The sequence below is a fragment of the Cyanistes caeruleus genome, chromosome 20 (assembly GCF_971803275.1).
Source record: "Cyanistes caeruleus chromosome 20, bCyaCae1.hap1.1, whole genome shotgun sequence".
In the NCBI taxonomy this organism is placed as follows: domain Eukaryota; kingdom Metazoa; phylum Chordata; class Aves; order Passeriformes; family Paridae; genus Cyanistes; species Cyanistes caeruleus.
Window position 1 is genome coordinate 8,922,855 of NC_141720.1, and position 27,983 is coordinate 8,950,837.

General features: G+C 43.2%; 2 protein-coding genes across 13 annotated transcripts in view; both read left to right on the forward strand.

Moving 5' to 3' along the window:
- Positions 1-27,983, forward strand: part of RABGAP1 (RAB GTPase activating protein 1) — a 74,820-nt gene that overhangs the window by 36,116 nt on the left and 10,721 nt on the right. For all 11 annotated transcript variants that reach the window (XM_023938364.2, XM_086858437.1, XM_086858438.1 and 8 more), the window contains 7 exons: positions 55-205; positions 21,602-21,715; positions 22,453-22,527; positions 24,677-24,802; positions 25,360-25,503; positions 27,049-27,090; positions 27,418-27,546. In XM_023938364.2, coding sequence (XP_023794132.2) covers positions 55-205; positions 21,602-21,715; positions 22,453-22,527; positions 24,677-24,802; positions 25,360-25,503; positions 27,049-27,090; positions 27,418-27,546 — 781 coding nt within the window. The remainder of the gene's footprint in view (positions 1-54; positions 206-21,601; positions 21,716-22,452; positions 22,528-24,676; positions 24,803-25,359; positions 25,504-27,048; positions 27,091-27,417; positions 27,547-27,983) is intronic.
- On the forward strand, positions 2,691-9,161 carry GPR21 (G protein-coupled receptor 21). 2 transcript variants are annotated; one of them, XM_086858460.1, is made up of 2 exons: positions 2,691-2,749; positions 7,001-9,161. In XM_086858460.1, exon 2 carries the CDS (start codon positions 7,369-7,371, stop codon positions 8,413-8,415), a length of 1,047 nt encoding a protein of 348 aa, XP_086714586.1. In that variant the 5' UTR covers positions 2,691-2,749; positions 7,001-7,368; the 3' UTR covers positions 8,416-9,161. The 2 variants fall into 2 exon arrangements, with proteins under 2 accessions (XP_086714586.1, XP_086714585.1); XM_086858459.1 differs by lacking the exon at positions 2,691-2,749 and adding an exon at positions 6,555-6,634.

Here is a 27,983-nt window from a genome sequence, read left to right on the forward strand (position 1 = left end):
TGCCACGTGTATTTGTGGTTGTTTGGGGCAATAACTGAGCCCTCCCCTGTGCAGGCACCTGAACCTGAGCGTGCGGCCCAAGACGCTGTCGGCGCTGGTGCGGAGCGGGGTCCCCGAGGCGCTGCGGGGCGAGGTGTGGCAGCTGCTGGCAGGGTGTCACAACAACGACCACCTGGTGGAGAAGTACAGGATCCTCATCACAAAGGTACCGTGGCATTTTTCAGCTGGTTTTTTTCACCCTGTTTCTTAAAGAATGGGAATACAGTGGTTTCAAGTGTGCTCTTGCCTGAGGGTCCCTGAGCGTACCTGAATGTTCAAGGCGTGACTCTGATTGAATCCTCCACCAAAACCCCTGACAGAACTGCTGGTGGCATTACACTGCTTTCCTTTTATAGTCCTGTTTCACTCAGCTGAGTTCTGAGTTTGTAAAAAATAAGTATCCTATTAATTGCTTTCATAATGGACAGATTAATTTTCTTTGCTTGTTTGGCTTTTCCGAATGGAAGCTGAATTTTGTTGTGATGTCTCAGTGTTTATGCTGAAAATCCAACACCAGCAGAAATTGCAGCCTTTTTTGGTAGAAAGAAAACAGAACATTGTGAATGTTTTTGCATTAGACAGCTGTTTTGTGGCTTCTCATCTTGAATGCTGACCTCACTAAGGTAGGAAAAGGATGTAAGGATTATATGTACAGACACCACTCAGTGGTTCTCAAAGTTCAAGTAACAAATGGGTCACAAAATGAAATGTCACTTTCTTATCCAGGAAACTGATGTGTTAGTTTGGATTTGACCATTATCTGTATAGCTACATTGGATTTTATTGCTTTCATCAAACATGCAAGTCTAGAAGGACTGTATTAGAAATTATTAATGATGCAGCTTTAGTACAAATATAACAGAAATTAATTATTCACCAGTTAAAAAGCAAAACAAGTGAATCAGTCTTTGTATATCTATATTCTGATGGCACAGATTCACAAGGAGCAATTAAAGACCTTATTCTGAGGGCAGGAGGGCTTCTGAAATTAAACTCAGTTTCTGCTGGAGTCATGCAGGAAGGATCTTACGTGATATGAATGAATCATGTTAGATCAGCTAAAAATGTTCTGCCATAAGTATTTTCATGTACTTGGTGAATATAGAAAAAACTTGATCCAAATTCCTTAATACTGGTTCATGCATTGTGGAGCTGTAACTTGGATTTTATGGTGAATAAATCATATAAGTAATGTGGAGGTTGAATGCTCTGGCAAGGAGTGATCACAGCTATCCTGTTGTGTTATTTTAATTGCCTGGTGAGTAGTTGTCAGCCTCACTTGTTTCTCTGTTTCAGTGTATCAGAATGCAAAAGATTATGTCTTTGTGGCACAGTTGGTGACACGTTCTGCTACTATCTTTGTCAGCTGGAAGGGGATAGTGTAACATTTCATTTTTAAACCTGTGAAACCTTTCCACTGGTTTTCATTTGGCTGAGACAAAGAAAGTAACCTGCATCTCATGTGTTGGAAGCATCTCTGCAGTCCAAGTGTAAGGGAGAGCAGGCAGGTCCTGCACTGTGTTCTGCTCAAAAGCACTGGCTATGCCTGCAGCGGTCATTCAGCACAGAAACTAATTAAGAAATTGGAGAGAATAGGTCCTGACTGACCATTTTCAGGCCCTGCTGTAGTCTCATGAGGTCTGTAGTCTATTACCAGCATGCTGCCATAGCCAGCTCAAGCAAATGAAAATGAGGTTTCCCTAATCTGGAGGTGCCATATTAGCCCAGTGCCATGGTTGTTTGTCTTGGTGTGACTTAAATACGGAAACAGGCCGGGACTGCTCCTGTAGAAGGGACAGAGGTTGGTGTTTGAGAACAGAAATGTGTGCTTGGCTCTCAGGGGAATTAGCATTTCTTCAGTCTGCAGGCAGTGAAAGAAGTGCAAGGCTTTAAATAGGGCTATCTCTCAGTGGCTGTGTGGAGGTACTGAAGAGGAGAACAGGCAAAAAATGCAAGGATTGTTTGAGAGGCTGAGGAGAACCTGAATTCAAGGCCCAGCAATATAACATTTGCACACCCTTTGTGTGCTATCTATGCCAGGAGTATAATAATGCTGGGCTTCACTTTGGCCTAAAATTTTTGTTTTCATGCCTTTCTTAGGCATGAAATGTGATAATTTTGGAGTTCTAATGTGACTAATTCTTACTGCTTTTAAAATAGCAGCTCAGATACAGTAAGTATGCAGCAATGGATAGGAGTAAATGCTCCTGGGGAAAAAAATGGTAATTATGTAAGACAAGGGTCCATTTTATTACATTGTTTTCCCATCTTTGTAATGCTTTGCCATGTTTTGCATGTCACTATTGCCAATTCTTCTCTGGCAAGCCTGCAGTTGTTTGCGTTACCATGCCTTGAAGGGGGTTTGTGGTAGAATCTAACTGCTGTGGTGTAGTGCAGGAACACAAGGAGTCCATGCAAAACCTATGCCATGAATGTGAGCAGGAGATGCAGGAAACCTGTGTGAGTGCACATAATGCTCATAATCCCTTCTGTCTTCATGTTATCCTCTGTTTCTGTAGCTGCATTTGATTTCTGCCAGGCTTTTCATGACCCATGCAGCAGCACAGTCCCAAATTAATAAGGATCGGTCTTGGCAGCTGCTTCAAAACCTTCTGGCCTGTTTCAGGGATTTTTTTTTCCTTTGTGCACAGGATGTTGGATGCAGCACCCCAGGATTTCTTCTGGTGGTTGCTTTCCAGGGCAGGCTCAGGTAATTTCTGGTTTTTGTTTTCCTTTGCAAATTAATTGCTGCAAGGACAGCTTGTTTACTGTTGAGTTCTGGCTGCTGAAGGATTGAAAAGGAAGTGTCTCCTTTATGCTCTACTATGCAGGAGAATTGTGTCTAGCTCTCATCTTGAACATGACTTAAAAATTGCATTGAAACTGTGTTTCGAGGTGTGCTTGTTCGGTTCTATTTATCATGACAGCATATATTAATTATTTGCTCTGGTTTTCTTGCCACACACTGGCTGGGGTTTTGTTGTCTGCGCTTTTGTTATTGCAGGAAGGTTGAAGTTTCACCATCATGGTGTTTCCACAAATTACTTTTGAGAATTTGCACACCATCTGTGTGCAGTAATAAAGCTTTTAGCGGCTCCAGTTTGCCATGCTCATGGTGGGGAGTGTGGATGAAAGCCAGCCCAGTGAATTAAGGTCATGTCCCTACTGGGGACAGAAAGGAAGCTCTAGGTAAAATGATCTAGACAATCCCTGGGAGAGGCATCTGGTCCTGGTAGCACTTTGGCAATCACAGTTATGGCTGTTAATCTCCAGGCTTCCAGCCACTGAAAGGTAGCAGAAGACACATGGGGACTCACTCCAGGTATGAACAGACACCTGCCGGAAAAATACTGCATGTTCTTGACAGGCATAGGTGGATGGAAAGCATTGTTGAGTAGAAAGCACGTCAAGTGAGCCAGACAGGCTAAAAAAGCTAAATAATCATGGTACAAAGTGAAGGAGACAGCAGCCACTTCTCAGGCAAATTTTAGAAAGGATTAGTACAACTACTGAATCTGTCAGTGGAGAAGTTCTTCATAATATCAACATTTAAAACCTGACATTTACAATATTGAGGAGAAAATAAAAAGCTTGTGAATATAGGTCTGTGTGGGAGGAAGTAATGTAGAAAGGAAAAAACCATGAACTGTTGTACCAGATAAATACACTATATTAGGAAAATTACAACGTGAGAGGGACATCTTGTGGCACAAATAAAATAAAAAGTAATAGTCTGGTGTCAGGAGGAGTATCCTGGAATGTTACCCTGGGGTCACCATTTCTCGGAGAAATCCCAGACTGGTAAGAGATTAATTTGTTCCAGTCTTTCTTATAGCAGGACTCCTGCTACCCACTTTCTCATCTTCCCACCTTTTTGTCTCCATGAGACGAGGATTATAGAACACAGATGTTCTACCAAATATACTTGTCTGTCTTGGTGCAAATGATGCTAGTTTTTAATGAAGAAATAGATTGAAATGTCACTACTGCTATTTGACTGAATGTGTTGTCATCGGTGGCATAAAATGTGGCAGAATCTTAGCTGTGGGTGGTTAACACTTATTTTCCACTTATATCACAATCATATTTCCATATGTTCCTATAAATTAAAAAGAATACATTGAATTTTCAGGAGGACAGAGGGCCTTGACTGTGTGCAATCAACTGAAATGGAACCTGCCATGCATCTGTGCATCACAGTGTACAGTGACGTAGCCTTGTCAGTGTGCCTGAACCTTGAGATTCCTTGTTTGATTAGTTTTGATCACATGGTGATAAAAGTTTAATTATCTTTTACAAGCAGCAGTTTTCCCAGGAGTTGTCATTTTAACTTTGAATAATTTCTGGAGTACTTTTCATTGCCTTAGAAGAGGTGATGCTGTTCCATGGTGTAGGGTGGGAGAAGTCTCTACACCACAGCAGTGTTTTCAGTCTCACAGACCTCAGCCACACATTCTGGTGTCTTTAGGGTGGTTCTTGTGGTGGTCTGGTGGTGCACCCAAGCTGAGAGCTGGGGAGCAGGCACTGCACCCCAGTTACCTTCCAGGTGCAGTTTACTTCACCTTCTGCTGCAGGGGCAGGAGGAGGTGGAGCTATTGCTGGTTTGGGTGTTTTAAGCGAGCGGGAGAAAGCTGGCAAGAGCACTCAGTGGAGTCATTGCTCTCAGCTTCAGAGAAACAATAGAATGTCATTTAAAGGAAAAAACAGACGTGGCTCTTCTACAGAAATACCTCGGCTCTCAGGGCTTTAAGCTTTTCGTAAAAACCTGAACACTGGGCAGTTTGTGATTTCATGGTGCATCTTCTGTTTAAAAATTTTAGCAACTAAATGTTGTTTTGGTTGGGCTCAGTATTTCCATTGCTACCTTGTTTTTATGTATCTGACATAGAAAGTTCAATGTATCAAGATACATTTTCTTGGGGCTGTTTATAATGTGTCTATTCGTGCCCAGGGATCCAGAAATACTATTTGAATCAAACGGTATGTAAATCATTCTCTGCTTTGGAAAGATAGGAGATCATTTCTCCAGCAGTAATTCAATCATAGCTTGTTTTTTTGTAAATCCACAATACCCTGGCCTAAATTTAATTCAAAGTTTATGTTTCCTAGATACAGTTCTAGTACTTCAGTTACCATGAGTAGAAACACCATAAATTAAAAAAAAATAAAAAAGGTGGAGAATAGTAAAGAGATTTTTTTGGGGTTAAAGATAGGGCAGAACCCCCAAATTTTTGTTTTCAGTCATTTGTATGAGACTTACTAAAAATCTGCCAAGTCATGCTGTTGTCCAGCACAGATTTGTGGCCAAGACAAGTGTATCATGAAATGATTTTTGTACTTACTGGTCAGCTAAAAACCTGAGAATTGCAGCTTGATTGCTTTGACATCTATCCCTTTGGCCTCAATTAATTTCCCATTAGGTATTCCACAGAATGACCAGCGTTGAGCTTAGGTTAACCAAAACCTTGTGTTTGTTGGTATTGGTTGAATTCAGTGTGGACCTCAGCTTGTAAGGATGCCAGTTGCACACTTTCATGTCTGACTAAATGATTTTGATTGCCAGAGAGCTTCACTCCGGTCTTTTTACTGGCTTGATCCATTCAGATGCAAATTCCCGTTGCAAGGGCCTGTCCTCAGCGGCGGCAGTGGAGCAGTTTGCTGTCAGGGTCAGAGAATGAGCTCCTACATACCTGGGAACACGTTTTCCAGCCTGTCAACTGAAGCTCTTGAGAAACAATAAACAAGAGCTGTACCTGGTTATGCCTCTCTGCCTTCAAAGAGGTTTTTCTGGTTGAATAGACATGGTATTAACTTAGGGTGTGAATACAAGTTGAAGTGCTGTGCTGTGAATCTCTCGCGTGTTTGCTGGCTGGAATGTCGCTGGGTTTTCTGTTTTGGTGTCCGATGTCCCAGGCACTGTCAGCGACGGCGATACCTTTGCGTTCTGTGTGTGTCTCTGTGTATGGAGGGAGGCGCCTGCCTACCTGGAGGAGCATTAATGGTGGGACATCGTTCTCAGCTTTGCCCTTGGTTTCAGGTGTCTCCTGAGCAGCACACACTACACCTAGGAAAGGCACGTTTATTCCAGAATAGGATTTTCCCCAAAAGGGCTGGGATGGAAAAGCCTTTAAGTGACGACGAACCGCGTGAATTCAGGGCGGTGATGGACGGCTCTCTCGCCGTGCAGGGGTGCGGGAGGAGGAGCTGGGCGTGTGTCCCTGCGGCACCGGCGGCGCGGGGACGGCAGGGCCGGGACCCGCGTGCGCTGCCGGGGGCGGCGGGGTCGCGCCGGGTGAGGCTCCCACGGCCACCGGCCGCCCGTGGATCCGCCTCGCCGAGCGCCCCCGGAGTGCGAGCCCGCCTTCCCGAGGCTGCGGCCGGCGCTGCCCCGCTCCCTGCGAGCCGGGGCGGACGGATGGGGGCCGGGGCTGCGGCCCCGCTCCCCGCCGGGTCCCCGCCGCGCCGCGCCCTCCCCCGCGCTCCCGCCGCCTCCCTCCCCTTCCTCCCGCCTCCCCGCCCCCGGCTCCGCATCGCCGCGGCCGGAGCACACGCCGCCCGCCTGAGGATGCTCCGCGCTTTTGTTCCCCCGCCGCAGGTAGGGCCGGGGCGGCGGGGCCGGGCTGGCCCCGGGCCGGGCGGGGGCCGGCGGGGCGGTGGCGGGGCCGGCGGGGCGGCGGCTGGGCCGGGAGAGGCGGCGAACAAAAGCGCCGTGCAAAATGGAGCCAGCGGAGAAGGGCTGGACCCCCGCCCTCCCCGCCGCGCATCCCCCCGCCCGGCTGCCGGGGCTCCGGGGAGGCGGCATCGCCTCCCGCTGCCGCCGGCGGGGCGTGGGGAGGGAGCGGGGCTGGAGCCGGGGCCGGCGGGGAGCGCTGAACAGGGCGTGGGGAAGGAGGGGAGCGGCGGAGGTGGCAGCGCGGGGGAGAGGCGGTTCTGTAAAACACTTTCCCCTTCTCTCTGCCAGCCTTTGGGAGGACTCTCGTCCTGACTCGGTGAAGGTTCCGCTCCCTCTTCCCCCAGCCCCTGATCCCTCCTCGGCGCGGCAGCCCACCCAGGAGGGCATCAGTATCAGCCCTCTCCGGTGCGCCGGGGAAGTTGCTGACATGCCTGCCGCTGGGTCCCGGTGCACCGGCAGCGGCGGGGAGCCGGATTTAAAGGGGAATTGTGCTGCAGACAATGCACAGCAGCAGCATCTGGAGCAGCCCTGGGGACCGGAGCTCCGGTTTTGACATTGCTGCACACACAGCACCAGCCGCAATGACAGCAGCTGCCTGGAGTGGCTGCAGGCAGCAGGCAGGAGCATGAAGTAGAGAGATCACTGCAGTGCTCAAGATGAACTCCTCTTTGGTTGGCAACCAGAGTGGCCGGCCCTTCTGTCTCCTGGCCATTAGCTATTTGGAGACCATCAATTTTTGCCTCCTGGAAGTGGTTATTATTGTGTTCCTCATGGTGCTGATTATTTCGGGCAACATTATTGTGATATTTGTCTTTCACTGTGCACCTCTGCTGAACCACCACACCACCAGCTACTTCATCCAGACTATGGCGTATGCTGACCTCCTGGTGGGCGTGAGCTGTCTGGTGCCTTCTTTGTCTCTGCTGCACTATCCTATTGTTTTAAGTGAGTCTTTGGTTTGCCAAATCTTTGGTTATGTGGTATCAGTGCTGAAGAGTGTCTCCATGGCCTCCTTGGCCTGCATCAGCATTGACAGATACATTGCCATCACGAAGCCCCTGACCTACAACACGCTGGTTACCCCGTGGAGGCTGCGAATCTGCATATTGACCATTTGGCTCTACTCCTGCCTGGTCTTCTTACCCTCCTTTCACTGGGGAAAGCCTGGATATCATGGGGACGTGTTCCAGTGGTGCGCCAGTTCCTGGAACACCGATCCCTATTTCACCCTCTTCATTGTGGTGATGCTCTACGCCCCGGCCGCTTTCATCGTCTGCTTCACCTACTTCAACATCTTCCGCATCTGCCAGCAGCACACCAAGGAGATCAACGAGCGGCGGGTGCGCTTCAGCTCGCAGGATGGGGAGGCTGGGGAGGCCCAGCCCTGCCCGGACAAGCGCTACGCCATGGTCCTCTTCCGCATCACCAGTGTCTTCTACATCCTGTGGTTGCCCTACATTATCTATTTCCTGCTGGAGAGCTCCAATGTCTATAGTAACCGCGTCGCGTCCTTCTTGACCACTTGGCTTGCCATTAGCAACAGTTTCTGCAACTGTGTCATTTACAGTCTCTCCAACAGTGTCTTTCAGAAGGGGCTGAAGCGTCTCTCGGGGGCCATCTGTGCCTCGTGTGCTAGACAGAGGGTAGCTAAGGACTCCTCTACCTCTAGGAGCAAAAGATCTTCCAATGGATGTCATGTCTAGGACGCCTGTCAGCTGGACTGGGAAGTGCAGGGACAATTGCGTAGATTGCAAAATAACTTAGATACAATTCTAAGATATCCAGATTTGCAAAAAGGTTTCTGAGAAATGCTGCTGACATAGGAGGATCAGGAGCACATAGCGTTGTGGTTTCACTTTAAAAAATGATTGCTGTGGAGGAGGCTGTGGAGTTTCACCTCCACATTCATTTTAAAGAATAAAGCTGTATCTTGACACTTACCTCTCCAGCTGGTGTGACTGAATGGAGTGGGTGTCTGAGAGCTTCGGCAAAATGTAGTCTTTCTTACAGCTTTACTGGGTTCTTTGGAGATTCGTGCTTCACATGTAAATGATAGATCTGAAGTGGAAATGTCACAGTCTATGGTATATTACAGGGATTTTTTTAATATATGCCAAAGTATATTGACACAACGTTCCAGCTTCAGAACAGAAGGGGCCAAACAATTTGTTTTTCAGTGCTACCTAGACAGGACTTGTAGAACAGGAGTTGAACAATGTGAACATTTCAGTGTGAACTCTGTTAATGAGCCGTGAGTGCAGCGATGTGGTCTGAGCAGTCATACTCTTAGGGCTGAGGTGGCTTCCGTGCCCTGTTTCCCTGGTAGGATGCATGTTTGGATCAGAGTGCGGATCTGTGTTTTCCTGTTTGTTGTGAAGTAAGAAGAAAAACTTGGATCAGACCAAATTTAGCAGTTAAATAAAATGTATTTTGATAAGCTAAGAGAAAATATGTGTTGCTTTATGATACCAGAGTTGTGGCAGCCACTCAAAGATGATGCCAACATGTGAAAATTGTTCTCAAACCAGTGGAGAAATGCCGCGGGTTTGTATGTGGAAATTTTCTCAAGAACAACTTTAAAAATAACATGTCCCCTTTTTTTTTTTTTTTTTTTTTTTAATCTAAATTCTTCTGATATTTTACATACTGGAACTTAAGGGGAAAGGAAAGAAAACAATTGTCTTCTAAACAGCTAAGGGAACTATGTTGTAAATTTAACTGTAGTATTTGAGTTATTCATAAGTGCACAGAGCTAAATCAGAGACATTTTTCTTTAGCCTTCATGGGATTAAAGATGGTTCAAATATAGCAGGAGCTAAATCCTGTTGGCAAAAGCATATCTAACTGGTCAGACAAAGGCAATATCTGAGGAACCAGATCTCATTGAACACAGCTTGTTCAAGCTAGCCTACATTAAATCTTTTGAGTACTGTCATGCTGTTAAGAAGGCAGAATGGCCCTCAAATTGTTGAGTTTTTTGTAGAGAATATCCTTGTCTTTTTACTGATGCCATTTTGGAAATGAAGGTGAAGCAAGTATTCCTGTAGTGGTGGATTGCACCAGGTGTGTCCCCCTGTCCTGGAGCAGGGCTGTCCCTCTGTCTCTCCTGCTCTCAGAGCAGCTTGTGCTGTGCCCCTGACCATCCACCCTCTGTGCCCCTCCTTGTGCTTCCAGTCACTGCCTTGGGCTGCTGAGTGGGGAGTTCCCTGAGCTCCTCTGGTACAGCTGGTGTGCTCTTAGTCACAGTGGGAATGCAAAGAAGGATAGGGAAAAATAATGTGATATTTTTAGAATTGGGGTAATTCTGTTGGCGAAAGGGAATGCTCTGTTTATGTTAAATGATTTCAAGTCTGTGTTGTTCCATATCAAGATCATATTTTTAATACTCTGCCCTGTCCCTCCTGGAAATTCCCCCCTCCTCTGTGCAGTGCTGTGAGCCCTGGCCTCTCCTCTCTCTGCCTTGCCCTGGAGGATACCAGCTTGTCTCTGCCCCATCACATGCCACGATTGCTACAGCCCGGCCCTGCTGCCCATCCACATTTGCTCTAGTGCAGTCTCGTGGGGCTGCCAGTGAGGAAATGGGGAAGGAGAGAGAGAGAGCAGCAGGATGAAGCATTCCTGGCATGGCATGTAATTGTCAGCACTCAGTGCTGGTGCACTTGAGTTCCTCTCCTGGATGTGTGTGTACCTGTTCAGGGGAGGATGGGGCAGAACCCCCTGCTACTGCTGCCTTCTTCTGTTGGAGGGCCCTGGGGCAAAGCATTTAAGTGGCATCTTGATCAGCTTCCAGCGTATTTCATCTCAAGATAAACATCCTCTTTAGTTCATCTGAAATTTTAAGAGCACAGGTTGTCTAAACCCTGCTGCCTTCACACCACCATTTCTTGCTCTCCTTGTAGTAAAGAGCAGAGAGGGGCTTGTGCTGGGTCCTCGCAGACACGCCCGGGGTGCTTTGCTCGGCAGAGCCCTCTCAGTCGGAATTTTGGTTAGACACAGCCAGCCGTGGGGGTAGCACAGGGGTGGAGTGACTCACTTGGAAAAGAAGTGGGATAATAAGCTTGCAGCACATCGTGGCTGATTGTCTCAGGCGCTCTGTGGGTATGATGGCAAAGGTGGGCTTCGGGGAACAATTCAAGGGCTTTTGTCACTCATATCAAAGTGTGTGTGTGTGCGGTGTTCTTGGAACAGCCTCTCAGGTAAACTCCCTGTAGCCTTTCTCTGACTCTTCACCTTATCTAACATTTTCAAGTCTTTGAAATGATGCAGTGTGTCATTTAAATAGCATTTGATTAGACTTAATAGAAGAGAAGAATCTGCTGCGGCCTAAAACCCTAGAAACGGCAGTTTCAGGTGTAAGTGGAAGCTGGAAAGAGTGTTGCTTTTGGGGTTTTTTATAGCTAAATAGAGGAGCATTGCATGCTAGTTTTTGAGAATTTTGAAAGTTTTTGGAACTGGTAAGGGGTCTAAATCATGGCCTAGAGATTTAACTGGAGCTGAAGCAGTCGTTCTTTCAGCCCTGAGCCAGGAATTGCACTTGGAGCATGGTGGCTGATCCAGATGCAGATGCATTCTTGCAGCTGTTGCTGCTTTGCAGCAAAGGTTCACTTCTAACATTCCTGACAGCCAGGCTGTTTTCAGTTGCCTTACTCATCTCCAAGTCTTCCTCAGCTCGGACGTTTTCTGTAAGAGGTGAAAATCAGAATCTGGAAGACTCCAAGAGATAAGGATGAAGAGGAGTTGCATCCAATTGATGCATTCAGGTTTCATCCACTATACAGACACTTCTAGTGTTGCCTCAGTAGCTTAGTTTTAGCGTCAAATATTTATCTTTTTGTCTGTGTTAATTTATTGATATTTTAAACATTTAAATTATGGTTTTTCCCTCTTAAGTTAATGTCGATGTAGCACATGTTTTGATGTTTTAAATATTTGTAACCTTTGAGTCTGTTGTCTTCAGTGAAATTGCAGGGGGTGAATTCTGTTCACTGTGCCAACAGTGGGAAAAATAATTTTGACAAGCAGGACTTTGTTTCTCAGCAGTGCATTGAACACCTTTGGTCGTGCACCCAACACAGGCACAGGGATCCTTCCCATCACAATCCATGCTAGGAGTGGTCAGGCAGCAAACTTCCCAGCTGGATCATTTTCATCCTCCACACATGAAATGAATCCACTTCTGGCTCTTTTTGTGTCTGGGTGCTTTGGAAATCGGTGCTGAGAGCATTGCACAGATAAATGCCACGCTGAGGGGAGGACAGAAATCAGATTGCATCTTCATAAAAATGGGGCTGTGATATGATTAAATGAACTAATTTTGAAGTTCCATCTCAGACTATAAATTTATTTTTTATTAGAGTTTATCTGCCTCACTTTAAAATTAAGCTGCTGGAAGGTTCAATTAGCAAGATGCAATTCAGTGGCTTTTTTTAGTGCCATGGGAAGGATTTCTATACTCACAGCTTCTCAGAAAATGGTAATTTGCTTCATGTAGAAGTCCCTTTTTTTTAAAAAAAAAAAAATTACTGGAAGTTTAGGTTGTGATTATTTTGTCATTTTCCAAATATACTGGGAAAATAGCTGTGAAATACATTTTTTTTTATGATCTCAATCAAGGGACAGTATTTTTAAACTCAACAGAAATCTTTTGTGTCAAACAAAAGTTTTGCTTTTATCTACTGTTAATTTTTTTTTGTTAGATGTTACCAGTTTCTACAGTCTTCATTTGTTGGTGGGGAGTTTGTACTTGTTTTTAAGCTTCTTATCACTCAGAAATATGTTTCTACTACTTGGAATTCTGACATGGCTCAGTGTCAGAGTGCCAAGGGGCAGTTTTGGATATTTGTCACAAGTCTTTGACAGGAGGAAAAGGGTACAAAGTACCGAGGCACAGAGAATTGCAAGAGACAGAGAATTCCCAATGGCATTGTTCCCTCCTGCTCATATAAAGGCTTTATGTGTGAGAACCCTACATTTCAGTTTGTCTGTTCTGAAAAAAGACATTTCCAAGGCCTGGATGTGATACGAGATGGAAACATTCAGTGTGCAAATTCAATATGCAGACTTTTTGCTTTTTATTGTGGTGTTCCCAAGTGCTGTCATCAAGGCAGTAATTCTATGAGTCAGGAAGTCTGAAATATTTCACATATTATACATGAAATATTTATACAAGTCTGATCTATCTTCACATCAGGTTTTGAAGTTAACAGAACTTCTAAGTCAGGTTGGTGCTTTAAAAAATATTTCTTAGGAACCAGTATGTGAGCACAGGAATCTGCCTTCAGACTTTACAAACAAAAGACCCTTTTAAAATTTTTCTGATTCATCTGTTTTAGATAATTTAATAAGAGGAGGTGGAGGTTTTGGAAGGCTTTTTTTTCATTGTTTTAGCACATGTTCAGTTCTGAATTTTTGAAGCACCTGCTGAAGCTTTTGCCTGACTTGACCCTTATTTTATTGTTTGGTTTAGAAATGTTTCTTCTTCCCTTCTATGATTTTGCAGAATACAACACATCCTTTCCGTGCTGTCATTCAAGATAAACTCAGATTTTAATCCAAGTTTATCCAAATGTTACCTTTAATGTTCCCTGTATGGTGAATGCTGTTGTGTGTGTGGGGCTGTGAGGAGCTTGCAGCTGGTCAGGTTTTACAGACTGTCTCCAAAGCAAACAGCCCCTCTTTGGGATGGTGGGAGAATGTTCCATTTTCACTAGTGAAGTGTATTCTTCTGGGCCAATGTCTGACTTCCAGTTGGTATTTCCATTATTGCCCGGGCTCTGCAGAGGTACTGCTTTGAAAGATGTTTCTGCACATAAACAAAGGCATTTAATACTAAAGTTATGCTTCTGGAAGGGGATATTTAAATTAAAATTTAATAAGTGTAGGACCAGGTGCAGTTGTGTTCAGAGAAAGAAACTGAAAGTTGTGGTGATGGAAACAAAGAGAGGAAACCTGCTGGAGGTCAGTCAAAACAATGGAGTATTTAATGTGGGTCATTTTCTTTACAATACACAGTATTTCTTTTAAATATGGAGTTTAACCTTCTTGCTTTTGCTTTGCTGCTCCCTGGAGGCAGCTCCTCTGAGCCTGGGGGTCTCCCACACCCACCCCAAAGGGATTCCCTGCAGACCTGGGGTGACGATCAGCCTCTGATTTGAGTTCAGGTAATGTCAGTCCATGTCACTGTCTGAGGTGTTCAGCCACAGGGAGTTAATCTGATGGGATATACTTACTTTGGTCAGCTTTTCAGGTTTTTTTCTTGTGATGTTGTTTTCTAGACAGGTGAAATGTTTGTTTTTAGAGGCAGCTTTGCTGATGGTTCTGCACACAATGTTGATTTCTGTCATCTGTCAGTTCTTATCCCATTGCAGAGTGGAAAACAAGCCCCAGTCTGTCAGCTCTGCAGGCATTCAGTGTGGCTGCAGATGGAGGTGTTTGTGGGTCTCACCCATATCCCATTTGCATCTCCTGAGCTTTAGCAGTTAATGAAGACATTAGCAGAAGTGATGCCTGTGTCCTGGTCCAGGTTGTTTCTTTACATCTCAGATGTCCTTCAGCAATCTGTGAATCAGAACTGATCCTCGTGCTGGTGATTTGGTGATTGTTTCAGCTGAGAAACAGAAGTTGTTAAAGTCATCTTTGTTTTGTCCTGAAGCTGTTTTGGGGTTGTGTTGCAATCCCTGAGCTGATCATAGGATGATCTCCAGGGGAGCTCAGGAGGCCCCAGGTCCCTGTGGAACAGACCTGTTGGTGGGTTGGTAACCAGTAGCTTTATTGGCTGAGAAGTTTAAACAAGTGATAATGTTTAGATGGGGGTTGACAGAGACACCTGTGTTTGGAAGGGGGTGATCAGGGAAGGCTCCACCTGCCTGCGCGTGAGGCCTGAGGTGCAGCACAGGGGGATGGAACAGAGCAGGCAGTCCAGACTTTCTGTTCTGACTTCTTTAGAAATTTGTAAGATGAGGATAGCAAGTTTGTAATTCAAAGCTTTGGCTTATTTCTGATGGTCTTTACTGGAGATCCTTCCATTAAAAGGTGAAATAAATTCGAGTGTCTCCTCATAAAGATGAACTCAAATCTTGCTGTGCATATGCGAGTCATTCTCAGTGTTACACAGACCACGTGAACCAAGCAATCAAATGCTTAATAAACCAAGTCATTACTTTTATGGTAAATTGAAAAAAGTTCTTCTGGGATTTCAACTGTAAATGAATCCTTGAAAATCAATAATTAGATTAGTAAAGGATGACGTTTTAATATGCTGGCAGGAATATAGAGGGATTTGTCAGGGGAAGCAAAATCAGACTTTGCACTAAAGTGGCTTAGGTATATTTATAGTTCTAGTGATTCTGTGTGTGTGTGGGATCTTTGGACTGTTTTAATATAATGTAAGGCTTTGAGCTTTAGCAAACTCAAGTTGCTCGTTTTATGAAGTTACATTAGTACCACACTGTGAAGTATTTTTAAATATTAGCATTACTAAGTATTAAAAGTATTTAATAAAAACATTTTTTAAAACGTTTTCTGTAGAAGCTGTCAAATGAATTGTTGTTTAATGTACAAAGAAATAAAACCTGAGGGCTGTAAGGTACCTGTATGTTTCTGATCACCTCGGTTTTTGAGGGGTTAGGTATTTCTTGAGGTTAAATTGTCATTAAAACCTACAAAAAATACTGGTGCAGTTAATCCTTTCAGAGAACAGAAAGCAGCATTACCTCCAGCCATGCTTTTGAACTGTCTGAAAGGATTTGCAATCATTGTATTGTCTTGACAGACTCATGTCTTTAGAAATGCTGTACAGCACAGTCTTTTGCAAGTTCCTATGCTGATACATTTCTCTCCATATGTAACCTTTGAAATCTAGTTTCTATTGTAATTCTAGCATGTAAACACTAGATTCAATTTTGTATTCCTCTAATGAATGCAACAGGATGGAAACACGTTTGCAATTGCTAATGATGAGCTTTTTTACTGTTCTTAATACTCATGGGTATGTCTTTTCTTCAGGGATTTCAGAATTGTATTCGTACCTTTTTAAATTGTTTTTTCACATGCTGTTTACAATTAAACCACGAGCATGGGAGGCTGTGCGTGCATGTGCTTTTAGGTTGCTTTGCTGAATGAAATACAGTGGAGTGATCTTACTCTAAAACCTCTCTCTTGCCCAGAGAGGTTTTGGCTGCCCCTGGATCTCTGGAAGTGTCCAGGGCCAGGCTGGACAGGGCTTGGAGCAACCTGGGAGGGTGGAAGGTGTCCCTGCCCATGGCAGGGGTGGAACTGGATGATCCATTCCAACCCAAACCGCTCCATGGCTCTGTGATGCTCGTTTTTCCTTGTGTCCCACCTGTCTCCTTGTACCCTTCACAGTATCTGGTACAGCAGAAGCCACCAGTGGGGTTATTCTGGTGTGTTCTGTGGAGACCTGACATTGTCAGAGGTTGTTATGAGGAGTTTTTTTTGGGAGGCAATCCAGCTCCTTACACAAGTAGTGTTCCAACCGATATATTTTTCCTGAATGTCAGTTAAAAGGCCAAGAGTAGATGAAATCACAGGTGCGAATGTGTATGTGTGTGTTTGTAAGAACTTCGTGCACCTTTTAATGCTGGAAGTTGTTTTGTATTAAAAGATGAGAAAGAGCTGTGAGTGTAGAACCCCTGCTAGGAAGAACTGTGGAGAAATCTCCACCAAAGCAGATTAGAAAAATCAGCAAGTGAATTAGAGGCAGTCTGACTCTGGAGACTCGAATTCTGGTTTAGTTCTGACACAGTGGGGTCTGTCTGGGTGGGCTCCTCGATGGTCCTTGGCACTGTTGGGTCTGCTGTGGCTCAGACGAGGGAAGGGTGTTCTCCTGCACAAGGCAGCTGAGGAAGAGTTTATGCTGAGGCTCCAGAATTACCTGTTTTGTGCCAACTCAGAACTGTTGTTAAAATACAGGGGAGAGGGGTTCTTCCACCCCATGGTTTTAATAGACATTTCTGTAGCTGACTTTTCAACTAAGACTAATAATAAGAAAAACTACAGTTGAGCCAAAAATGACAAATGTTACTGAGTTAAAATAATACTTGCATATTTTTAATTATTAAATGGAACTAGATAAATTGGAAGCATGTAAATAACTGATTCTAAATCTTTGCGTAATTATTTCCAAGAGGTAATTTTGCTATGAGCTATTAAAACTCCAAGAAGTGTATTATTCCCTTTTGAGATGGTGTGTACCCCAGCTGTGTCATACATCTCTTGGCTTGTTTCCTTTTTGCTGTAGATGTACATACATATATATATTTGTGTGCTGTGCAGTTGTACAGTCACTGCCACGTTAAATTGATTGCTTTCAAATGACTATATCTGTGTATTTTACATATGTGTGTATATGTATAAGCAGTTTAACAGGGCAGTGGTTGTACAGCCACAGAGTTTAGGGCTTTGTACAATATGTAATTTTAAGAATGTCAATGTGGTTCTTTAGCAGATTTTATAAAACACTTCTCCGAATCTGTTATCAGCACTTCCCATCCTACAAGAAACTGCACATTTTTCAGTGATTGTTCCACTGGTTACATTTTTGTCTGCCATTTGTTCTGGATTGATGTAATCTTGATACTACTAAAATTTCAAGGGCTGTTGACGCATTTCACATAGCCTGGGATTGCCTGTTCTCCAAATATATGGATCATGCATCAACAGTACTAAGTAGCCTTACTGTTTTGCCTAAAAGCCTAGCTAATTTATTTAATATTCTCTCTTTAAAGAGAGGTCTTTGGAAGGGGTGGCATATTTTAGGATGCTCCTTCTCTTTAAAGGGAAACTCGGAATTGACTAGCAGTACTTGTTGATCAGTGATATTATTGTAGCCAAAGGATGCATGGGTGGTTTAATAGGAAGTTTTTGCTTCAAGTTTCTTGATGAAATGTAGTGTTCTACAGAGCTGTGTGAAGAGTGTAGTTTTTTATTCTGAAATGCACTTGTACACTTTATTTGAAAGGTCTGAATGGATCATAAATACATTTAAGAAATAAATGATACATCACATGTTTTCATGGCTTGTCTGGAATGACTTTTCTGTTTCTGTGCTGCTAAAGGTGCGTTCCTTGGCACTGGGTGGGGCTTTTTCCCTTATCTTGATTCTCCAAATAATCTTGTGAGTGCAGGGGCAGGAGAACCTTCCAGCCTGGTTGGTGTTTATGCTTTATCCATACATGCTGCAGAGCACTGTAGGCAAACTCCTCACTTTAATTTTCCTGTGGGAAACTTGAGCCCTAAAAGGAAACGAACAGAGCGAAAGGGCTGGATATCACAAGGGATTCACTTTTATTTTTAGAATTGCACTATATTGCCATATTTGGCCTGAAACTATGCTGTATCAATGCACTATTGTATCCAATTGCAGTGTCTAACCAGTCCAAATTTGTCTAAATTATTCAGGTTTTTTTCCACAAATACTCTTTATCTGTGAATGTTCTTGGCAAGTGCTGACTCCAGGTAACACATCCTGCAGGAAGCATTCCTTGTGGGAAGTTAACAAGTACATTACTCTGAAAGTGTGGTTTGTGTCACTTCCTTGAGGTCTCAGTAACAGGTGTAATTCCTCCTACCAAAACCTTCTCCAGTAGTTTGGGCTAAGACAAATGCAGGAAGTGCTCTCTGTGTAAAAATGAACATAAATACTGCTTAATAAAAGTAATTATGGGAATGCCATCAGCCTGCAAAATAGACCTGGTGGCACAGGATCCTGCTAACACTGAAAATAGCTGTCAAAAAAACATTTAATGTATTTGAATGTACTTAAAACGTACAGATCTGCTTAAAATAACTTATATCCCCATCGTGTAATATTACCCCTGCTGCTGCCCACGAAAGCTGCACAGAATTTTGGCTCTCTCTGCCTGTTGGATCAGCTGGAATCTGTCCCTGGCTTAGTGCACTCTAGGGTGGCTTGTCCATGCCTTGCAGCAACACACCACGTGCTGGTCCCACCCTGGCAAAGCAAGGAGAATTCCAGTGGTGGACTGAGACTCCAGACCCTTCCCACAGTAATCTCTGACCGTGTGGCAGAATTCTTGCAGCCACTGAGACCTTCCTAAGGAGTAACTGGAATGTGGAAATGGATCCATTGTGGCAAGAGTGAGAGTCAGGCACAGCTTGGGTTGGGTGTGTCAGGTAACTCACCAGTGAGCAAAATTCCACAGCTGGAATCATTCTGGGGGTTGGGGCAGGGGGAACCTAAAGTTTGGTCCCCTTGCATTTCTCCATTTTTGTGGTGGTTCTGAAGTCAGCCTGTGTCCAGGTCATGGGTTTGTTTTATACCCCCAGGGGATTTTCTCCAGGAGCCTGGCAGGACAGGAGCTGATTTTTGGGTGATGAGCCCTTTCCAGCAGACAGCTTTCTCTGTTCTCTGGAGGTTTCTCATTTCATTCTTTTCATCACAAATCCTGTCCTTTAGCAATTCTTTGCTGCAGTTTCTTCATCCTCTTGGGGTTATGTAGGGGCTTAGGAAGAATAAACCTGAGCTGCTGAAAATTTCAAGTAGATCAGTCCCAGGAAGAGGGAACTCCAGCTCTTCCATGTCTTTGATTGTGCCTTAAGCTACAGAAAAAGCTTCTGAAGTAACACAGTCTTAGCCTGAATATGCTGATCAAGGCTGTAACTGCATGACATGGTTTTCAGATCCTAGGATGCTCAGGATGCTCCCTGCAAGATCATGAAAATACATGGAAAATACCTTTTAATTGTGTCAGGTTTAGGAGGTGGGAACCAATATGCTTTTATATGCAGCCTGACAGAATAAATGGGCTTTTCCCAGCTGGAGTGCATCCTGGTTTCCATAATTATTCACGTAGTTTCTGTTTAAATCAACTGGAGAGGAAGGTTTCAGTATAACTCCCCTAATATTTTAAAGTGCATAAAAGAGGGGGAGGAAGGGCATACTTTGAGTCTGAGCATCTACATTTTCCTGCTTTCCTTCAGAGCAGCAAACTGTTATGAGAATTTTAATCTTCACTACACTTGCCTCAGTTCTCATGGCTGGTTTCCACTCTGTTTTCTTTATTACTTTCTTTTTCTTCCTGTCATTCTTAGCTTTCTATTTTTCAATCCCAGTTTGTGAAGGGTGTGGGTTCAGAAGGGTTTCCTTCAGTTCCCAGTCCCCTGAAAGCATGAGAAATTGCCCATTGAGCCAATTCTCACAGCAAGGTATAAAAATAGGAGTAAAGAAAAGGTTACACAATGCTTGGATTGCAGCAGTTTGTACTAATGGGGAGATTTCAAAGCCATGGTTTGAAAAACATTTTTTAAACCTTATCATTTCCGTTGATTTTTCTCTCCCCAAGCTGTGTTTCAGCTGCAGGAACTCACGTTGGATTGCTTGAGGAATTGTACTGAGACACAGGAGTCAAAAGCTGAGCAAGTCACGCAAAGCCAGAGAGGCCACTAATTAGTTCTCTTTAGCCATAATGAATGATTTGTTTGAGAATCCTCTCTTAAATGTTTCCAACCAGATGCTTTGGTCTCTGCTGTTAAATAAGTGGATTAAAAGGCAAGTGGATCTGAGATTATTTTGCCATTGCAGCAGAACACAGGTGATTGTCAGGAAAGGCACTTGTGTGGTACCACAGATGCTGCTGGCAGTGGCCAGAACCTGTGCTCCTGGGAATACTTCACCAGAAATCAGTCTTGCAAACTTGTAAGAAACTAAAAGTTATCACTTAGTCTGCATTCACATGTTTAAAGTTTGTGGAATTGTTTCTGAGCTTTGTCTTAACCCTGCTTGCGAAGCCAGCTGAAGTTGACAGCCAGCCATTAGCATAATTGTCTTTGATTTAAAAGGTATTTATTTATATGAAATTCATTGAGCATTGGATTTTGTTTGTTTCTGATTCCCTTATAATGAGCAAGACCTCTTTACCATGTTAATTATTATGGAATTGGAATGCTGAACAGTACTTTTGGTATAATTTCCAAAACAATCTGGTCTTGATTCTAATAGCAGTATAATGCTTTCCTAATCAAATGTCTGTGTTAAGCCCCAGAGAGAAGCATTAACCTTGGATTAAAATCAGAAGAGAAAATGAATCACACTGTGGTAATTTTGTTATTGTTGTTGTTTGAAAAATTATTTTGTGAGGAACTACAAGCTGTATTGAATGTTCCTTACATGGATTACATTGTGTACTTTTTTTACTATCTTTTACTTCTAACCTTTTTCCATTTGCCTACCAGAAATCCAGAAATCTGGGTTATTTGGATAGATTAAACCCTATTTTTTAATTTTTTATTTTTTTTTTTACTGTTCAGCTTTCCAAATGTCCAAGGCATCTGAAACTGATGGTGTCAGAGTGATGTAGAAAACAAAGTTTTGTCTTCCTTATGCTGAAATCCCAGCTCATACAGGACCTGTCCCTGCATTCCCTCATGTTGTCCTGTATGACACTCCCTAGGGCTCATACTCATCTATTTTCTCTAGTTTAGAGTTCTGAGGAGGGCATGAGGAGTGGTTCCTCAAGAAGAACCTCAGGGACAGCATTTTGGACAGCTGCTGCTTACAGCTGACTCCTGCAGTTGTGAGATACCAAGAGTGTGCCTGGGCAGTGCTGGCATCCAGGAATCTCTGGGGGATGGCTGCATCTGCACTGTCCTGGCCTGGAACACAAGTAGGGTGTGTGTGTGTCTGTGTATGAACTCCTGCCACTCTCTGACCTCCCCAGATGTGCTGAGGTACCCAAATCTATCCCAGCTGTAATCTGCAGCTGCCAGCTCTGCTGGGGTACACTGGGATTTGTTAAATTTAGAACAGTGCACAGAACCAAGTGCTAATCTCCCAAGTCTCAATCCTAGCATATTGTAATTCATATTCTTTTGATGTGTTTTCATTTGCATGTTATTTTCTTTTTCTGATAGGAGTCTCCACAAGACAGTGCCATCACCCGAGACATCAATCGGACGTTCCCTGCTCATGATTATTTTAAAGATACTGGGGGAGATGGCCAGGACTCCCTGTACAAAATATGCAAGGTATTCTTTAAATTCTTCTGGGCTGGTTTTGGTAACTTGTATTAGACATCAGCAGCAGTGTGGCTGTTGGCTGAGAAGAAGGGGGATGTGTTACCATTGTGTGTCATGGGGACAGCCTCTGGCACCAGGCTCAGGCTGTTCTCTGTTGTAGCTGTTAGGCTCCTTCTGGGTACTGACACAGGAGACCTAAAGCCCTTCTGGATTCCTCTGCACTGATGTGTTTGGTGCAAAGACTTCACATCATTCCTGACCTGTCAGCCTGGATCAAGCTGGACAAATTATGTAACTGGAGATGTTATGTACCTCCGTAAAGGTTGTAAAGCCATAAGCATGCACTGAAGCTGATTATTAAAAGGAAGAAATGAGCAAAAATGTATTTTTGTGTATAAGCTCAGTGTATTCAGGTATCTCAGCTGGAATGGTTAAAGCTTCCAGCACTTTCTTTTGAATTCCTAGTGTTCTTCCTCTTCCTAACATCTCTGTGGGACCTGTTTAGAGATAAAAGCATTCAGATAAGTGGTTTAATAAGCTGCAGCAACGTTAATGCAGCACTGGGACCAGCCCCTGCCTCTGTGTATCCCAGTTTGGTTGTCATACAGATTTTCCCTTTGTTAGAATGACAGTGTCTGCACTCTATGCATGGGAATTTTATGGAGCTGTGTTCAATGCAGTGCTCTGTTTTATTTTTGTTTGTTAGCTTGAGACAGGTACCAGTAAAGTCTTGATTCCTCTTCTAGGCCTACTCTGTGTATGATGAAGAGATTGGCTACTGCCAAGGCCAGTCATTCCTCGCTGCTGTGCTGCTGTTACATGTAAGTGGTGCCTTTACCTCAGCTGTTTCAGACTTCAGAATAAATGTCGCTCCACTTGTCTAGAACAGACTTCTGAGCTAATAGGGTTGCAGGGTACACACACATCCATTTACACGTTGGTCAGTAATAAAGTGATTTTAGACAGGGAAGAGTACATTGTTTAAAACTTGCTGTGGTGTTTTGTGAGGACTTTATGCCCTTGTGTTCCTGTACTAGGACCCCTTCCATTTAGTCTTGCACTCAGGAGCAGTAGTAGGCATGGGATTTGTGTGTAAGACAACACTGTAAATGTTTTTGTTACAGGCTTTCAAGGTCAGATTTCTATTTTCTATTGGATGTTTCTATTGGAATCAGTCAGAAATACAGATGGTGTTTGCTATGTCCTGTATACACAGAGGAGTATTTAGGACATTGAAGGGATGTCAGTGTTAGGTCTCAGTGCAGGCTGTGCTGCCTGTGGGCTGTTGTCCTGTAGGTCTTTGTGCTTCTCTGTTTGAGAGGTTAGGGAAGGATACAATAACACCTTCGTATTTGTAAAAGAAACTGTATTATGCTTTTTTAAACTTAATTGCTGTTGATAGAAGTGATCTCATCAGTGTAATATCCTTTAATTGCTGGTGTGTTCAGAAGCTAGAGAGAGATTTATGGTTGTCAGGAACAAAAGTTTTATATGCACTCACACTTGGGAAATACAAGAGCATTAGAAATCTGTATTTGTATATTTATAGACTGTTCTGTTTCAAAGTAACGTCTGCTTTCTGTCAGTGTTTCTGTTGCAAGGGTAGTTGGAACTGCAGAGTTCCTGAGCCCAGCAATGCTTTGAGGTTTCTTTTCCCCAGCTGTTGCTGCCGTAGAGGGCTGAGCATGAAGAGTTCCCTGCAGTTTTTGGTGGAAGTCTGGCCTTCAGGGGAGGATTTTCCATACTGCTGTAAAGTCAGGGGAGGATACAGAAGAGATTGTAAACTCCATTCTTGTGAAACAAAAGCCAAGTGATTGATGATAACAACCTTTTAGTTCTTTGTAACTGTAATCTGAAATATTTCCTAGATGAGCAATTAATTCTTTATTTCCTCACTGAATCAGATAGAGACGGGCAACGCTTCCTGCTATGAGAACTGAACACTTTTACTGAAACAGATGTGCTTGCTTGTAGATTTTCATTGTCATGGGTCCCTTGCCTTGGAGATATTCACTCTCATGACTGAGCCATGTGTTATTCCAGAGTTCTCTCTCTAACAATATTTGTGGCTTCTGGGAATAATGTATGCATTTAACAAAAAGCTAAATTTCAAATAAGTTTCTTTTTATTTGAGTCTCTTTGAAGTCAGCTTTTGGAGTGTGGCTGCTAGGGAAAATAAATAATAAAAACAAATGTTGCAGAAAAGGAAATTAAGTTTCTGTGAGTCCTTCACTACCAGTTTGGAATGTTTCAGCAAAGTTTTCTGTTTTAATAAACTCCATCTGCAGATTAATAATAGAATACTTGAGATGGATGTTCTGTCCTTTATAGAAACCAGCAATTGACCTGAAGTCAGACTTTTCTACAGAAATACTAAAACTGAATTTTAAGGGCAGGGAAAAATGTCAAAATACTTAGGAGCTTTGAGTTTTCCTTCAGTTCTTGGCAGGAAAGGGACTTCCTAAAAAAGTGCTGAATTGTGAGGTGTGGAGCTTCTGTTAGCAGTGACTGGTGTCTTATTCATGTCATCTAATAAATAAACATAAAATGCAACAATGTCATTGAAAAAGGGAAATATATCATTAAGAATAAGGGTAAGGTCTTGTTCAACATCCTATAGTAATACTGTTTCTGCCTTATTTTACATAGGTGACAAAGGATTAGGCTGGTCAAAATCTGTAAGATTCAGATTCTGATGAGTTCTGGAACAAAGACCTGGAAACTGCTTTGGTCTTCATGTCTGGAAGATGTATTTTCAGTTGAGTGATTGAGAGGTGGCTTATTCCACTGAAATGCCATTTACAACACTAAACCTCATTTTGTGTGATAAACTCTTGTTTACATTTAAACTGGATTAAAAAGTAGTGGCGATTCCACCTTTCAGTCAGAGAGAGACGGGAGGTCCAGGCAGATTGACGTGATGTGAAAGGTTCTAATGCTTGGTGCTAAATCCACCTTCCTGTCTCACAGATGCCTGAGGAGCAAGCTTTCAGTGTTCTGGTCAAAATCATGTTTGAGTATGGACTCAGGGAACTTTTCAAACAGAACTTTGAAGATTTGCACTGCAAGTTCTATCAGCTGGAGCGCCTCATGCAGGTGGGACTCACACGGGGAGGGTGAACGGCCCCGAGCCAGCAATTCAGCTCTGGCTGTTTCTCATGGGATGAATGGTGTTTGTAAGCTGTGAGGAAGGGTGAATGGTGTTTGTGAGCTGTGAGGAAGGGTGAATGGTGTTTGTAAGCTGTGAGGAAGGGTGAATGGTGTTTGTGAGCTGTGAGGAAGGGTGAATGGTGTTTGTAAGCTGTGAGGAAGGGTGGAGAGCAAGAGCCGTCCCAGGTGTTCTAGGAGCAGTGTGGTGCTGCTGAAGGCAGATGTGCTGGACAGCTGGAGTGGCTCTGCTGTGGCTCTGCTGTCAGCACAGCCATTGCTGGGCCCTGCTGAGACAAATTCCAGGGTCCTGCTGGGCATCCACCCCAGGACAAGCCTTTGGCATCCTCGGGAGGCCCCCAGGCCCGTTCCTGTCACACCTAGTGGGTGCAGGACCCTGCACTGATGGTCACTCTACCCAACTTCCTTCTGTACTTTGAGGGTTCAGTTACAGCTCCAAAATAGCCTAAATTAACCTTCAGTGCTTCTGTGTGTTTTACTCTTAGGAATACATTCCTGATCTGTATAACCACTTTCTGGACATCAGCCTTGAAGCACACATGTATGCTTCCCAGTGGTTCCTGACCCTGTTCACTGCAAAATTCCCTCTCTACATGGTCTTCCATATTATTGACTTACTCCTGTGTGAGGTATGTGTTATAATTGGAGACTTGCACAGCTCCCAGCTCTTGACAGTTTGTCACTATCTTGGTTCACGTCCTTGTTACTATCTGTTCTCTCAGAGCAAGGCATGTGATATTTTTATGTCAAAGTGTTGCATTTCTGCAATGATAAAGATTCTCAGCATTTTAAAGAAACAAATTAAGAATCAATAGCTATATAAAAGATTATAATCTTCTATTCCCTATGGCACTGGTGCATCTATGTGAGAAGACTCTACAGTGTGATAAGAGCCGATTTACAAATATGTGGGTTCCTTTCTTCTGAAGTCACATTATACACAATGATTAGGGTTTTTTTCCTATCATATTATTGCATGGAGGCCATTGTATATAAAATGACCCAGCTAACTCCCATGCTGGTAATCTGACAAGCTTGAAGCTTTTTCTCCTGGAAAGGAAGTCTCTCTATATTTCACAACTTATATTTAGAGAGCAAAATTCTTCATATTGAAATGTTGTCTATAATTGTGTTTAGTACAGTGTATGTAGTGGTATGTGGGTAAGCAGTGTAATTGCAGTCAGCACTTACTACCATCAGTGAACAAATCCCATTTTGTACTGAAGCATCCTTGAGTTATTTAATGATTTGCTGGGTAACTTTATGCATCCATTCTTCTTGGATCTGCACTGGTTCCTGTGAAGTGGCTGATTTCCTGCCTTTCCTTTACTGAAGGCTTTCAGCATTCACAAACCTCCTGGTCAATGTTTTTGCCCTTCCCCTGTGTCTGCTGCTTGCTTTGTCTTTGTGCCAGTGGAATAGAAAGCAGCAGATGGTATGGAGAAAATCACTTTTGTTTGTTTAGAAACACATTTTCAATTCATAAATAGTAAATGTGCTCACAGAGAAGTTTTAAGGGGTTTTTCATCATTTTAAAGTACTAGTGAAAGAATAACTTGGTGGGAAGAAGAAAGGCAGGATCCTGAAATAAGATGAGCAATGTGTCATGATTATGAGTGGGACCCCTGAAGAAGGTGTGAGCTACTCCTGACTACAGAACTGTTTGTATTTAATTTAATTGGACAATATGAATAGAACTCTTGTAAGCAGTAGAGGCAGAATAGATGCTGTGGGACTCTGTCCTAAAGTGAGTCACTCTTTTTCATTGCATGAATTATCCCAGTTTGTGAAGACCAGAATTTAATATATTGGTATATATATTACTGCATTTGAATCAGTGTTTTTAGAAGTTGCTGTATGAAAATTAAATTGTCTTGAGCTGACCAACCACTCATTAAGAAATAAAGTGCTCAACATAATTTTAGAGTTTCAGACTGCTAAGGAAGCGGTAAAACCAGTGTTGATTGTTTTGCTCTTTGTAATGACTCTCCAGTAAAGATTGTTTGCAAAGTCATTCTTTGTGCCTTTGATTTATATAGCATCTGGTTACACATGTATGCTGGTTCTCCATTTCACAGAAACTAGACAAACAACAAAACCCACCAAGTAAATTCCTATCCAAGCTTGTAAATACTGAGAAATTTAATTATATTGTCATTATTTTTTCTTTCCAGGGAATAAGTGTTATCTTCAATGTTGCACTGGGATTATTAAAAGTGAGTATACAATGTTACACTGTGGTTTATGCATCTTCATGCACCATATAAAAATTAAGACTCTTGTTACAAAAATACGTTGGTTTTTTTGAGAAGCTAACAACTGCCTGTGGCACACGTGCTGTAATCTGGCATGTCCTGTGCAGCACAGTGCTTTTTTTGGGGGTGGAATAGAAGGTTGCAGAAATAGAAAGAAACACTCTTTGCAGAAGGTTAAGAAGCAGCGATGTTACTGCAGCTTTCCAAAGCTGTTATGGCTTTATTGTCTCTGGTATTCAATAATTGTAAAGAATTGTCTTTTACTGGTGTTCCTTTCCCTGTCTTCAGACTACCAAGGATGATTTGTTGCTGACTGACTTTGAAGGGGCTTTAAAGTTCTTCCGAGTGCAGCTGCCCAAGCGGTACCGCTCCGAGGAGAACGCCAAGAAATTGATGGAGCTGGCCTGCAACATGAAGGTGAGCTGGGAGGGACTGCTGTTCACAGCCTGGGAGCAGCTCCTGGCTCTAGCTCCAAGGGTAAATGCAGGTTAATTGGCTGTGATCATGGAGATTAATTTTGAGCCAAATACACTGATATGTTTCAAAGTGTCCTTTTTCCTTAAATTCCCTAGAGGAATTCTTTGTAGTGTCAGTGTGGAAGTACACAACTTTCCCATTCCAGGCATTTTGTGATCTAGGTACAGTAGCAGTGTGGATACCAGTATTCTGCTCAGAGTTCAAGCATAACTTGTGTGAAACTAATGTAGAAATTAAAGAATAATCAAGAATAAAGCTATTTTATCTCTCTAATCATTTAGCATTAGCCACAGATTAAATGGTCCACATAATCCTAATGAGTGCATTTGCCTTTTATGTTTCCAAATAACAACTTGTTCTTCTTCCCACTCTTCCAA